Genomic DNA, 16,712 nt, shown 5'->3' on the forward strand with positions numbered 1-16,712 from the left:
CTTTTTATCTTTCAAAATTACTATAACATTTCTTTTCTGAAAAGTTACACAAAATGATATTACTTGTCATTTACAGGGGTTTTACTTTCAGAGTTTATTTATACCCCTACTTGCATAGAAGGGTATATAGTCATTCTTTCCTTTGGTTACACAGAGGGTGCCTATCTGTTATCCATTACTCCTCCTACACCACTGAATTTAATTAAATGGAACTTTCACAAAAACGTTATCATATGTTCCCACTGTGCACCTCCTATTTTAAATTTTGATCCAAATTGAATTGCATGTTATGGAATGGGGGAGATGCTCACAGATTTAATTTTGTCATAGGTTCCTAACATTTTATGGAATGGGGGAGATGCTCACAGATTTAATTTTGTCCTTTTATCAAGTTCTTTCTTATTCCTATTTTGTTCAAGATTTTAAACTTGGTATATTACATTGTTAAATTTTTGACTTGTTCATCATTTCTTAATGTACTGAAAGAATCTTTATGGAACATCTATAATCAATTTTTTATTAAAAATATAAAATCATAGTGTACAGTTTTATGGAGGGCCTTAACAATTATCTTACAGAATTCTTCATTTTGTTAATGAAGCTTGGATCATCTATCTTGCCTGCTACTGGCCTAAAATAAAAACAAACATAAGTTATGATTTTCATCTCACAAAAGAAATGCAGAAAGGATATAGATATAGTAATCACAGTCATTAAACTTTTATAATAGAAAATAAAATCAAAATGTGCAGTAATGAATCATCCTGTCAAATCTGCCACAGCAACTTCCAGAACATACCAATAACTTGTCATAAAAAACTATTACTGTACTTCAAAATATATGTGTTCAGGGCCTAATCTAGACATTGATGACAAGGAGTATTTTTATTAAATTCTGTTAAAAAAATACTGGTAACAATTTTGACCTTTTTGTCTGTAATCTATTACAAAAACTTCTCCCTGGTAAAAAAAATGGGAGAAGTGAGCACAAATAAGGAGAAGATTATGCTCACTTCTCCCACTTGATTAGGCTTTGCAGCGTTGTGTTTTCTCTGTAAAATGAACAGGTCCCAGTGCCACAAAAGTTAAAAAATAGTTTTACTACCATGGTAATTCAATCTAAGTCTTTGAAATTAATTACACCACAAACAGTTGAGAATTTTCTTAAACTTAAGTAATTTTTCAAGTTTTGTGGCCCTGGGGCTAGGTTATAAAGACCACCTGTTTTATCTGACCACAGTTTTGTTTTTTTTCCCTTAAAAGTTAATTCACATAAATTGACTGTAGTTTATACACTTCTGACCTTGACATTAATTAAGCAAACTTTAAAGTTCACAATCCCAACATTTGATGGAAAAAGTTTAACTTGAGCACAATTACGAAATGTTACACTTACTTGAAAAACAAATTTAAACTTAAAACATCAATAAAGATGAAGAAAAGCATGGATTCAATAAAATTGTCAAAATCATTTAAGACAAATATTTTGCATGCTGATTATAGACAGTATTTGTTACCATCATGTCAAAATGATTCACTTTTCCTCTCATACTGCCCATGTACTTGTAATGGACAAATACATTCTGCTATCACTTTCTAATCATCCCATGCACAAAAAGTTCCAATGAGAAAAAATTGAGTGATCTACTATTTGACCAGTTCAAAAAAGAGTTTTATCAACGAAAACTTGCAAGTACATGTATCATTACTTTCAGTCTAATTATTTTATCATTTCCTATCAGATTGAAATTTAGAAGGATTTGGATGGTATCCTTATGTACAACACATGTTCAACAAGGACATACCATTTAATCAACAAATAATTGCACATTACCCCAAAATTTGCAAGTCACACTTTGGTTTTGCAGTGTTAATGATTACCTTGAAGACAACTCAATATTTCTGAGAACCAATACATAATAAACCCATACCAAGTTTTGTCATAATCCATTGCTGAATGTTAACATGACCGAAACTGAATGATTGATTGTACATGTATAATGTTGTAGTACTCCTGTCAAAACTTTATCAGACAATTACAGTAGGAGATAACTGCATTGTATTTTAAGATTTTGAGGCATCAATCAAGGGTTTGAGTGATGTCACAAAAGTTTAATACACAATACAGATATCTTTATTATAATGCAAGTGTAAAAAAGTTGTCTGTGAAAATAAAAATACAAAATCTTAGAAATAATGTCTGCACAAATGTAAACAAAATTAAGGAGGTAAATCCTGATATGGTTACCCTGAAATTAACAGTTATCCAGTGAAGTTGACATAATAAGAAATATTTCATCAGAAAAATCCGTTATTTTTCCAGAGACATACTCACTGTACAACAAGCTTCTTAAACACTGGTTGTTCTTGTTTCCTGTTCTTAAAGAAAAGCCAATAAACAGCAAAACCCGCCAACAGCGACAGAATAAACAAATCTAGTGTGGAGAACCATGCCTCCTCCTCCTCTGTCACAGGAACTTCTGTAGAGTCCTCACTCATCTTTGACTTGCTTTTCACAGCTCTAATAGTAAAGTCTTACAATGACTGTAATCAGTGCTGAAATTCAGTTGAAGAGTTGGAAGCCTGTAAAAAATAAAAATATACCTTACGTCAGGTTTATTTGGTTAGGATTGTGAAATACACATCATAACTAAGAAAAGATTTCACAATAAATGCACATGTATTACCTTAAATGGCAAAAACATTTTCCCTACCTCATGCTTGATTATAAGGGAATCTTCACAATGGCGCACAACTAGAAAGTACATACATATATGCGTTAAGAGTTTGTTAAGTATTATTACAATACTTCTTCAAATTAATGTAAGTGTCTACAAAATACTAGAAGCAAAAAGGTAAAAAAAATATTTGTTAAAATACTTTGAAATGTTTATAGTATACTGTTATATAATCATATGGTTTTGAACAGAAACTATTTATAGATATTACAAATAGGTTATAAATATAGGTGAAATGAAAATATCTTTAATTGATTACCACTTGATTGTCATAGTCAGTTTTAGTCCATGATCAAAATAAATATAGAACATAACCTTTTCAGAATAAGTGGAGATAACATGAATTCTTTAACTTTTCCACGGAAACAGCCAAAATTTAAACTGACTCATAGATAATAAATCTACAACATGGTGCATGTAACAACTGCTTCTCTAATTAACAGACTGTGAAACTTTTAGAAACCAGGAAAAATAAATGTGTTTAAAATTATTAACCTTAACTGACTAGACATTATCTGACAGATTGATCAATGACCTGGGAACAAGTACATGTAGCTGACCTCCACCTATCAGGTCAAATAAAGTACTGGTACATGTAATTTACCTCAACCAATCAGGTAAATTCAAGGACATGAAATTGACAGTTCACGTAAATCCAGTTAAGTAGTACAGTGCATTGGAAAGAGTTACATAGGTGTTGAGGAAATTTCAATATCCAGGATAAAAGATAAATAGATAAATTAACTTAGGGTGAGGGGGAGGGGGTGCAAATCAGGAAACATTTACTCCACATACATGTAGGGATGTGAAAATTTGAAACAACCTTTATGGCCATATTTTTTTAAGGTGTTAGGGCAGTCTTGGTTCGTAGAGATCACTGTAAATGTCAAAGTGGACGATAAGTCGAGGCTGACATTTTGCTGAGAAAAAAATTAGAGTTGTAGTCTGAAAAACACTGTATATTTATTTAGTTCAAATCTCAATTTTTACTAGCTTTAACTTATATATTTAAAAAAAAAAAAAAAAAAGACTTAGAAACCCCCCCCATAGAAAATCAAATGGTTGCTGCCTAAAATAATCAAATACTTAGCTGACTTTGGTCTAACTAATATCAAACTTTGATCAATAATAGATTGCACTTACTCCACATTAAATGTCAACAAAAATTACTTCAAGCTGAATTGATTTTTCAATGAATGAAATGCAGTCACGTCATACTATTTTGTATTATATCATGTCAAGTGTTCCACAGAACTTTAAGTGTAACAGAGTACAATAATTTAACAATAGAAATTAAAGCATGTTATTGTTAACATGATTAAATGGACTGAGTTGATATTTAAAAAGCGCTCTTTTTCATTGATAACAGTTTATCAGTACAATATAGAAGATTAATGCATCTATTAAATTCTTTGACCCAGCTTTGCACTAAACCAAAATAAGTTTTAATCAGCTAGCTTATTATGCAGCACTCCATTTATACACTTACTAGTGTAAACATACTTATTCTTTAGAATACTTATTTTCATGTTCAGGATATCAGTTCCATTTGGCCATTAGTTCTTTCCACAATACAGACTCTGTTAAAGGTTAAAAAAATAATGTGTCTGTTTCCTGCTACTCTACCTACCCCAATATTTTGTGCCTAGCCTAAACATTTTATGGCCATTTCTGCATAAGCATTGTTCAAGTCTAGATTGTTTACCAATTAATCTAACTCCATGTAAAATGCTTTTGCAAACTGAATAATTTCCCTCCATGTACCTACCCTATTTTTTTTCTTGACGGTTGCAGAAAAGACTTTTTTTTTCCCTTGGCCTTACATGTATTCCATAATGAAGGGACTTATTCACAGCAATATATATTTGCAACTTCATCTTAGCAAAAATAAGTTGCTTTACAGTATTCTTGTTATACCAAAAAATGCTGAATTTCCTCTAACCCTACAACCTTCTTCTTTTTATATGGATATTGATCTGTCAAGTTGAAACAAAACAATATCTAAATTTAAAAAAAAGGAGGGTTTCAGTACGTGTTAGAGGAAATTTGGACTAATAGACTACCAGTAATCAATAGAGGCAAGGTTGACATTTCATAGGATATGAGTTAAGAGCAGTGAGTTTTTCTGAGTTATGAGACTGAACCAACGACCTCTTTCATTAGAGGCAAGCACATGCTAAGACATACTTAAGGAGGTAGACCTAGGGTAAGAGACATAACTCTTGAAATCAGTGATATGTTTGTATCATATTCAATTTCACCGAAGCCCATCATCCTTTCATTTGAAACCAAATGAAATCAGTCCAAGTTATTTTGATGTTTACATGAGATTGATGTAAAATGCTGAATACAAACATTCATGTACATGTAAGTTTCATCCGAAATCCATCTTCAGGCTTAGGTATAGAGTTCAATATACATGTGTACGATGTGTACAGGAAAGGGTGATTCAAAATTGCAAAGTATGTTTTCATATATTTTGAAAACACCTGAAAGACATGTTTTCTGAAAGACATATGTTTAGGACAAACAAATTAATTAATAGAAAAACAAGTACATAGGACCACACTGAAAGACATACATGTATGTTTAGGACAAACAAATTAATGGAAAAACAAGTACATGAAAAAGTAATTATATGTATATGTTTCCAAAGGCACTACATGTATAAAAAGTGTATGGTTTTCAAATTATTTTGGAAACTATATGATTCCAAGATTAACATGCACAAAAAGATATATTTTCATATCCTTCCTAGAGACATGTTTCATAACTCTACATTTGTATAAAGGGTTGAATGACCTCTGGTACCAAAGTAAAAAAATCCAAAAGGCTATTTGGACATATAAATAACACAGAGAAGAATCACTACAAGCAAACTAGTATTTGTACCCTTTTTATGAAACTCAGATTATTCATACATTATCATGGCCTTGTTTTTTAATCAAACACTGTACCTGTACCAATACTATATGTACATGTAATTAGCCCAGTTTCTTTACTAGATAATTGGGTAAAAGTTCTGCAGTACATGTATCTGTTCATGCTCATGTAACATAGATACATGTACATGTATTTTTTATGAAAAGTAAGGTGGGCTTGGTTGAAATTACTTTTGAAAGTCTACTATGTATTTGTACATGTATATCAAATTACCTACAGTATAGTGTTCTACATTTTACCTTTTAAGTGTTGACCTCACATAGTATAGGGGGATAAATGATCTACGTGTAATACATGTAGCACTGATTTGAATGACATTTACATGTTGTATATCATGGTTTGGGGTCAATAATAAGGTCATAAAAATGTAACGATAGCAGTACAGTTAAGTTCCCTTCAAGATGTGGAAATAAATAGTGACTGAAGTACATCATCAGTGGATCCCAAAAAGGGGGGTTTGGGGTAGTGGGCGGGCTTGTCTCTCCCCTTATGCTAAAAAAGTTTGGTTAAATATACTTTTGTACATAATACAGAAAACACTAGAAATCAATGGAGCAGGATTTTTCCTAGGTCTTCGGCCACACAGTCAGAACTCCCTTTTTTGAGTTTCTGAATCTGCCAGGATTCTATTAAAACTGTTAAAATTAATAGTAATCTTCCCAAAATCAACAATATTCTTAAGTGTTCTTTGAACAACTGACTTGTAAAAACATCCACTGACCAACTATATTGCAACCCAGCAATTAAGTATTATGGGTGCAAATTAGCACAAACTGGAAATCTGTATAAAACTACACTATAAAGTATATAGAATTCACAGATTTCAATTTAACTATTCATGTATAATTTAATTTCAGAAGTAAAACGCTTTCTGATCGGATAAAAATTTTTGTCCATCATCTCATAGACCAAATTTTGTAATGTGACTGTGACATCATCAACCTTTTAGTATGATTTAGTAGTTGAATTTTGATACAAAGAATGACTGTTATATTTTTCAGTCTATTTGAAATAAACTCAATGCCCTTGGTGCAAACTTGAAAATAAGATAATATCTTCATAGACCGAAAAATATAACAAACATTTCTTATATAATAATTACATTAAAGTACATAACACCCCATTCTAAGAAACTCTAAGACATTAAACTATATGAAATGCAGAAGACCTGGGGTTATTGATTCTTTCCAGGAACTGTACATACATAAATGTTAGCAATCAACTACTCCCCCGCTTTTTGTACTCTTATTCAAATTATAACCTACATTTATAGCTATGCCATTGAAGTGCACTTTACTTTCAAAACATTCAATAAGTTCAAATTAAAAATGTACTTTAACATCTGGCTAGGTTTTTAATTTCTATTCTACAAAGTACAAGTCCATGTACATTTTACAACCTGTATGTACAATGACACCTGTCTATAGTGATCATCTTCTGGACTTTTAAAATTGGTTCAGCCTAGACAAGTGTTCAGTTTACTAAAATTCAAAATAAACAGATTTAAAGGGACTTTAAAAAGTGTCTGGTTTAGGTAGGTTTTCAAATTATTCAGTGCTTGGAAGCGGGATTTAGACAGGTTCTAGGCTGTTATTGCCTCATTTTGCCCAAATTTTGCATAATTTATTGTTTTCCTTACTTTCAATAGCATTTTACAGTTTACATTTTTGGTGTCAATGTTAGGAGAATTCCGAAAAAAAAAAAAAATTCAAAGAAAAGTACATGCCCTGTGGTTACGAGGGTTACCTCGTCTTTCATAGAAGACCCATAGGTGGACTGCAAATTAAGCTGATATTTTTAATCCCAGTAGGGTTGTTGTCTCTTTGACATATTTACTATATCCATTCTCGTTATATTTAACAAAATTACAATACTGATACAACACTAATAAGCATTGTAAGATTGATACCATGATCCGGCTAAAAAAATTAGGGTAATAGGACATTATCCTGGAAAAGCATGCTTAACCATACATGGTTAAATTTATTGCTGGTCCGAGGTCTGGAAGACTCTGGACCCTTAATTTCAGATACAGGACAACTGAAATATAACTATTAGGGTTCTGTAACTACATGTATCATACTTTATATTAACCCTTATTGAGGACCTCTCACTTTCTTCTGGTGGAACTTTCATTTAGGATGCAAAAAAATCTAGAACCTTTCACTCTTCCAAGTATAAATTTAAACCCTTGTCATTCATAATCTTACTAAAAGCAAGTACATTTTGGGGGAAATTAAGATTATAGCTTTTTTCCCAATTTAACAACTTCTTGGTTAAGGTAAGCATTCAAAATATGTAGAACTACAATACTAATAGATGTTTTCAGATAAAAAAAAGGGATGGTTGTAACCATTTTTTTCCTCTCTTCTGAAGGGCATATAATCACAGCGCAAGGCCTGTCAGTGCTGTCCATACTCCCCCACACCACCCCTTTATTTTAGGCAGCTGTGTCACATTTTTTTCTGGAAATGGAAATTTATTTTTGTTAAATGAATATCTTTTTCTTATTGATCAACTTCATATAGATGGATGCATTAGAATGCAAATACAATTTTGGATACAGGTTTGATGCTTCAATTATGATTTGATGGTGTTTCACCAGTATTACCAATTGACATCCATCGACTATTCTCAAGCAGAAAATAATACATGTACATGCACACATGAAATAAATACACTGAACAAAATCAGACTTCAATTTACAAGATTATACTCCATTCCCAAACTTTACATTATAATGAAACCTACATGTATCTAAACCAACCCCTTTTGAACTAGTTTCATTCGTTTTAGGCAAGTGTTCAAATACATTGGAAGTTATATTTGTAGGGACTTAAGGACGTAGACCTATGGTAAGGGACATAACTCTTGAAATCAGTGATATGTTTGTATCATATTCAATTTCACCAAAGCTTATCAAGCTTTCATTTGAAACAGACTGAAATCATTCCAAGTTTGAGTTACATTGTGATGCTTACATGAGATTGATGTACAATGGTAAATACAAATGTTCCAATGATTTGTAAGAGTTATGTCCCTTACCCTAGGTCCACCTCCTTAATAAGATGCCTGTTTACACAGGTTTCCAGTTTATCCATAATCCAGGGTTTAGTTTTGACAGGTTTCACAGTATTATCTTTCTGTCCTTGACAATTTATGCATCATCAAAATGCTACTAGAAAAAGAAATATACAAATATATTTGTATATGACCTTGAACTTTTATCAGTACCATTATACCATGATGCAGAAATAAGATATTCAAATGCAGGTACAATGCACATACATGCATTTTTAATTAAGTGCATAAATTTAAGAATGAAATGCTCAACATATCCAATTTATCATGCTTATAGATCTTCCAATATGGGTAATTGGAACCTGTATGTACATGCCAGACAATATGCCTACCAGTATTCTTAAAAACATATTGTGTTATACTATCTCTTATATACCGGTACTTGTATGGCCTCACTGTAAACACTTGGTCTGGATGATCAACCAATCTTTGAATTTTAAACTCAATGTCAAATTATCATTTCTATAATACATGTGTGTTTTATGTTTTATGAAATTTTGCATGTATATTAAGTGTATTCCATTATTTAAACAAGAATTCTGTGTTTACCCTATATTGCATCCCTTATATCATACCCCTAGACCTACAATGTATATCGCATACCTTATATCATACCCCTAGACCTACAATGGATATTGTATACCTTATATCATACCCCTAGACCTACAATGTATATCGCATCCCTTATATCATACCCCTAGACCTACATGTATATCCCATACCCTATATCACACCCTAGACCTATATCGCTTGCCATATATCACACTGTTTCACAGATCATATTTAAAGTATGGTTAAAATATATGATACAATGAACATGACATGTTAAAATCTGTATCACATGCTGTATCAACCCTTGTCTTATATCACCCACGGGCCAGTGGCCCTTGGGGTCATATAGGAGTCTCGGGTATGATACAGCATGCGATACAGATTTCGACACTTAATATTCAGTATACATGTATATCAAGATTAAAAATACATATTTTTTATTACAAAAAATTCAATATGTGTATTAAATATAAAACATATATACATGTATAATATTTATTATACGTATACATGTACATATCAATTATATGAAAATATCTTTAAAGCATAGAAAATATATCTTTAATAAATACATATACATGTATTATATTTATTATGAAATATACATGTACATACATGTATCAATTGCATCAAAAAGTATCTTTAAAACAAGATATTGATATTAACTTTCCTGCCAGTAGGGTCAGTTTAAACTAAATGGACAAAATCCCTGATATATGTGTATTTATACACATACATATACATGTACCTGTATGGTCCATACTATACATGTAGAGTTCAAATACCTGTATGGTGTAAATATTCATGTACCACATGTAAATATAACAAGGTCAAATTTTATATATTTTTGTAAACCAATTATAGGTCCAGTCTTCACGGTAAAGCAGTATTCCGAGGCCCGAGGCTTGTCAAAATGGAGATGGACCTTTAAAATTAACTACTACAGGCCAACAGTCACTATATAAAAAATTCTGGAAAGTGTAATTCAGGCCTGTGAACATAAAAGTTAGTTGTGAAGACTGTAGGTAATTAAACACCTCAACTAAATGTACATGTACATACATATAATATATGTAGAAGTAGATTTATGATAATGGTAAGAACATGAATATTAGCATATCACTTTATGAACAGCTTAGTCATATACAAATATAGCACAAAGCACAATACATGTACATGTACATGTAAGTTCATTATTGTTCATGTTCACATGTTTTTATATTTATGCATGTACATGATGTGTACATGTAGGCAGTTCAATTAAACTGATCACTATTGCCTTCTTCTTTTCACTGATCTTCAACCATATTCAATCAAAATTACAAGTACAGTAAATTTGAAAATTACATAAACTTGTATGTACAGTACCTAAACCGATCCATGCAACAAAAAATGCAATCGGTCATCGATAACTGATCAGTTTCCGGTCAGTCATCGATCCGTCAAACCGATCAATTAAACTGGTGATGGCATCACGTGACCACAGAGTGTTCAATGTGTTTCACAGTTTTTGTTGTTTACTCTGTCAATTTTACACATATTTACAAATTGTAATAGATTTAAACATCAATTCATACTTTAATTTTACATTTCTTTTATTTTCAACAGATTTTATGCCATTTTAACATAATCAAACTGCGATCAGATTGCTAAAATTGATTTTGCACCATTTCACATACATGTACATGAATCAAAGTAAACAACCTTATGGAGGGATTTGGTCATGTTGTTACACACACCCACATGAAGTATACATTAAAATCATATCTGAATTTTATTTTAGTATGCAAAGCAATATGCTTGATAAGATAAAGCTGAGCAGCTCTTTATAGTTCTTACATGAAACCAAAAGAGTGATGTGCAAACAGAAGAACACTTTACAACCCAGATTCAAGGAGCAATGGTATAAAACTGTCTGGTTATAATACATCTTACAGTTTTTGAAACTAAATTTATTTCATATTAGACCTACATTGTACATGTACAACAAATATTCATAAACTTCCTGCTGAATGTACATGTACTGTGAAAGTACTTTAATTAATTCGTGGATACCAATTTTCGTGGATTGGGGAAGAGACACAAATTCGTGGATTCCTGAATCAATGGCAATTTCCTTTTAGGTTACAGACCGCCAATTCAACCAATGAGCATTTGGAACGTACGCAAAAATAGTCCTACGCAGAAATTACCCCTGTTCCTCATAGTGCTGCGAAAAAAGTTCTCATCTTATTTAAAAAATTTAAACAGTTTCTGAAAGGAAAAACATTTCTGTACATTTTATAGGTGCATTTTGCTTCTTGTGATGTGAAGCCTAATCTCCATAATGATTTTTAAATATACCCCTATCTTGTGAAAACACTGGGATTTCCCATGCTATTTATAGACCCTTCACTTCCGGTGACCAGTACTGCACTGCAAGTCTGCTGACCCCATATGCCATTCCGAGGATTGTGAGCTGACATATGTAGAATCATGCTGATATATAGTCCTCTGCAGGTTAAAGTTAAGGTAAAGTCCAGAGAAGCCATTGAATATTGTGAAATTAGCAAAGAAGCCTATGGGAAGTGGAATTAGTGGTTTTTAGCCTTAAGTTAGGATCCAAATTTCTTGGTTTAACCAACGCACTGAAACCACAAAAATTGGTACCCCACAGACAACAGTACTCACACAGCATGCACAGTATATAAAATTACTGGAATTTAGTGTATACCTGCATGACTTTTCATAGACAATGTCTATTAGTCTATCACTGATTGCAAAGTTGAAACAATTTGTGCATGTATATGTGTATTCAACAGTTTGTACACAAGTATGTTACAAGTCAGGCAAAAAAATCAAAGTCTTGTTTCCTGCTACCAGCAAGAAAAAATAGGGTAGGTATGTTGTATGATGTACATGAAGGTAGGGAAATTATTTATTTTTCACAAACACTTTACATAGAGTTGATTGGAAAATAATCTAGACTTTTACAGTTCTTGAGCCCAAATGGCCATAAAATGTTTAGGATAGGCACAAATAACTAGATTAGAAATGTATAATGTACTGGTAGGTAGGGTACAGAGTACAGACATATAATTTTTTTACCTAATCATAATGCCCAGTTCTCTATGGAGACTACATACATGTTTGTACATGTACATACATGTATGCTAGTACATTTGTTGTATTTCCTCATATCCATTCTTTTTTATATTGGATGGAAAACTCATGTATTTTATGTTTTAATTGCACTTGTCCTATTTGAATGGGGATCAGGACAAAAGCCCCTGGATAAAAGCCCCCTAGGACAAAAGCCCCCCATGAGAAATTATTTTATCAATTATGAATAATATTTCTATTAGTACTGAAAATGTAAAATTTAAAATTTAATTTCTAAAGTGTTTCTTTTTAAGACAATATTTTATCGATAAAATGATAACAGTTGTCTAATATACACTCTCAAAAAGAAATATATCTAAAAACAGTCATTTTGCATTCTTTCTAAAAAGTGTATTACTGGCAGCTTTTCTTATTTCATTGATGAAATTTCAAATGATTCTGGTAATAAGGAATACAATATCAAATATAAAATGAGTATACCCTTGAAAAAAAATACATAGAAACTGAACCATTTTATTACACAACAGAAACTTCCTAAATATTCTAATTAGAATTTTAAAAAATGCACAGAAATGGAAAAAAAAACATACACAGAAATTGACCCAAACTTTAATACAAACACAAACTTCCTAAATACACTAAACAGAATTAAAAAATACACACAAAAAAGACAAACACAAATAAAATGCAACACCAATATAAAAGGAACAGTCACAACAAAAGAAAAAATTTTAAAAATATACAAAAAAAAACCTAACTAACAAAAATAAACAAAAATAAATATATATTTTTTACACTAAGCTTATTACAAGATGGGGGGATTTTAGTCCTAAACATATTTGAATGTAAGAAGAATTCATACATGAACTTAACTAAAATTTCAAAAAGTCTTACAGCAAGTAGAATATTTTGCAAGTCTAACCCATTGAAAAAGGTGGTATATAAAAAATATGCCCTTAATGCACCATGACTTTACATCATGCTGGATATTTAGTGCAAGGGTCAATATCTAGAACCCTAACGTTTACAGTCACGTACACTGTTGTACATATACTGAATGAAGCAAAACAGTGTCAAAGCAACTCTAAAATGGTAAATTCGTCATTATAAAAAATAACTTCGTCATGCACTGAATACGTTTAAATAACAGAACAGATAAAAATAAGCACAAAATAAATAGATGGTCTTCACATTGAGTATGAGTCTGACTGTATGAGTTTGAAACGTTACACAAGCAGGTTTCACGAAACCTAGGCTGATCTTTAACTTATTTCTAAATTTATTTAGCAGACTAAAGAATTACCTTTTTATAAATTCGTAGAAACTATCTTATTTGTTGTAAATTTCTTGCATAATCCAATGACCTAAATCCCACATCAGCTGGATATTAACATTGGCGATTCTAATTTGAAATCTTTTCCGGACAAATTTAAGTGAATCCGGAAATATCTTGAAAGGGGCATCACTTGGGAAATTTCAATGAATTTAACAATTTAAGTTTTGGTTCAATAGATTGGCCACTGCAAATAGTTTTATGTGAATTTGTGGTAAAAAAGTTAAATTAACGTAGGAAGTATACATTTTTAAAAATATTTCTTTATAGCTACAGAGATCCAACATTGATAGATTTTCTTTTTTTTTCCTCGAATGCCAACATCCTAATTTACCTGTGAAATTTTGTTGGCGTTCAAGGAATAGGTGTCAGTGGTTTTAACAAAAGAAGTGCATGCTTATCAAAACATTCATATTAATTAACAGAAAGGTAAATTACAGGTGACTTATTTAAGTTCATATTTCAGATAGTAATTCCAGTTGTTAAATTAATCTTTTTATTTTTTTGGCTTGTTTCTACTTCATTATTTCTTCACAAAATCAAATATGCACATGTATAGCACAATAGACTTTTGAATTATTTTTGTAGTCCAATAACTTGAAGATATTTCAATCTATCATTCAACTTTATGTAGGGATACTATTACTAAAATTGTTACTAAGTATGAGGTTTTTGTTCAATTTAATAAAATATTTGTAATTGCTACAAAATGTAGGAGACCAGTTTTTGCTGTAAGTGGTTTAAGGACTGTATTGTTATTACCACAATTTGATATCACATGAGGCATAAAAAGTAGAAAATAAATATATTCATATTAATTAGTTAAAACACTAGAATGATAAAGAATGAAATAAATCATTAATATAAAGTTCAGAGTTTGAAAATGTAATCAAGGGAACCAAGGTTATAGCGGTAATCAAAAGACAAAGGACAGGGACCAAGACCAGACAAGGAAAACAGACATACACAACAAAGAACATAAAGTATCTAAAATCATACATACAAACTAACAGAAGCAAATGAGCAACTCGGACTCCACTTAAAACTGGATGCATGGACCAGGTGCACCGGTAGGGTAGTGTTTATTAATGTTAAATTTCTGAATTTCATTGATATTTTTGTATATAATTTATACATTTCTTAAAATAAAAGTAAAACAAATGTTAAAATTTTATAATATTTTTACAAATTTTTAATAATTCAAGTTTATTATATTCATACATATTTTTTTAAAAAATCTGCTGTTTTCCATATAAAAAAGGGTATAAAATGTTCCATTTATCAACTTCACAGAAAGAGGGTCTGCAGTCCCACCACAACACTTGTTACTCCCGTAGTGGTATTAATCAATGTGGATCCTGAAAAATTCGAAAGATCTTTTGGAGACAATCAGTTCAAGACTATTATCTGAATATAATAGCATTAAAACCTATGATTTTTCAACACTGTATACTTCTATTGCCCATACTCAGTTAAAATCCCGACTTAAAAACATTATACATCGTTGTTTTTCCAAAAAAGATGGTACACCTAGATACAAATATATAGTTCTTGGTAGAGATTCCTCATACTTTGTACGAAATAATTCCAAATCATCTTCCAAATATACAAAGGAAGATGTTTTCAAAATGCTGGAATTTTTAATCGACAACATATTTCTCCAGTGTGGTGGACGTGTTTTTCAACAAACGGCGGCATTCCAATGGGAACAAATTGTGCTCCTTTACTTGCTGACCTATCCTTCACTCTTCTGAGGCTGACTTTATAGCTGATCTGATCAGAAAGAAAGAATATCGTTTGGGCTAAAGAAACAGCATTTATGATTTACATTCAGTCATACACATATACCACCGAGGCCCCCATATCAGCATATCTTGTATACAATCACTTTTACGAACCCCTATCGCCTGTCCATGTAGAAACCAGGCAGATCCTATAATATGGGTGGCACAGAGTAAATTTTATCCCACCAAATTACTTCAATATAATGTTGAACTCGTCATGATGTCAGAAAGAACAGGGATTTTTCTGTATCGGAACAGGATGACTCAGAATTATACATATTCTCTTACGAAACAACTAAATTAGATTAGATCAAAGTGTTATTTTCCTTTTATTTCACTCTAAGTTCATTACAAAGTAACATTAATTTCTTAGGAATATGCGTTTGTGATCTCTAATGGATAATTTTTTTTAAATACAAAATGGCATATACCAACCACAGCCTGTGTCTTCCATAGATACACCTCATTAATTAGATTGTACGTTGTAGTACTTGATGAAATTCTATATGACGTACTATGGCTACGTTTTGTGGATCTACTCGCGCTCTGATTACCCACCCTATCAATATTAATAGAAAAGGGAACAGATATGGTGAAACTCAACAAATGCACCATTGTATAACCTTTTTTTAAAATAGTAAATACTTACTCGGTCGATCACCAAAATCAACAAGTGTAAACACATCTTTAAATAATACGCTCTCTTACCATAAAATGAATATACAAATAAAACAGTTTAATATTACCAAGGAGTTAAATATATTTAACTCATTGCTCTCAAGTATTAAAAGTACAACCAAATTTGAAAAAAAAATTAAATCACAAACGATGGTTACAACCATAAAATGAATAAACAAATCAGAACAGCTTAATATCATTATGGAATAAAATATATTTAACTGCTTGCTCTCATTTATTAAAAGCACAAACAAATCTGTGTGGAAAAAAAACGAAAAATCACCCTCGATGGTTACTTCATGTATTGAAAACTACAAAAAAATTCTAAAAAAAATATCCAGGTTTTATTTAATAGTAGTCATATTTTAATATCGCATAACCTAAGCTCTAATGAAGAATTCTTTGTTCTTAAGTACCTTTGATCTCATTTATCCAACTTTTATATTTTTTTACCTGTATTACATGCATCTGAAATTTCAAAAAGTTGGATAAATGGGAAAA

The 16,712-nt window shown here is 31.3% G+C and overlaps 1 protein-coding gene across 2 annotated transcripts in view; it reads right to left on the reverse strand.

Annotated features, from left to right (window-relative positions):
* Positions 1 to 13,834, reverse strand: part of LOC148607597 (NADPH--cytochrome P450 reductase-like) — a 33,070-nt gene extending 19,236 nt beyond the window's left edge. The window contains exons 1-3 of one of the 2 annotated variants that reach the window (XM_088544113.1): positions 13,720 to 13,834; positions 2,336 to 2,583; positions 577 to 631 (exon numbers count right to left, since the gene is read on the reverse strand). In XM_088544113.1, coding sequence (XP_088400239.1) covers positions 577 to 631; positions 2,336 to 2,499 — 219 coding nt within the window. In that variant the 5' untranslated portion in view covers positions 2,500 to 2,583; positions 13,720 to 13,834. Of the gene's footprint in view, positions 1 to 576; positions 632 to 2,335; positions 2,584 to 2,714; positions 2,825 to 13,719 lie in introns of those variants that run through there. The other variant, XM_088544115.1, reaches the window with a different exon arrangement.
* Between the last annotated feature and the right edge of the window lie 2,878 nt (positions 13,835 to 16,712).

This window comes from Perna viridis, chromosome 9 (assembly GCF_037379345.1).
Source record: "Perna viridis isolate PV_CMFRI_1.1 ecotype Kerala chromosome 9, ASM3737934v1, whole genome shotgun sequence".
Classification (NCBI taxonomy): Eukaryota; Metazoa; Mollusca; class Bivalvia; order Mytilida; family Mytilidae; genus Perna; species Perna viridis.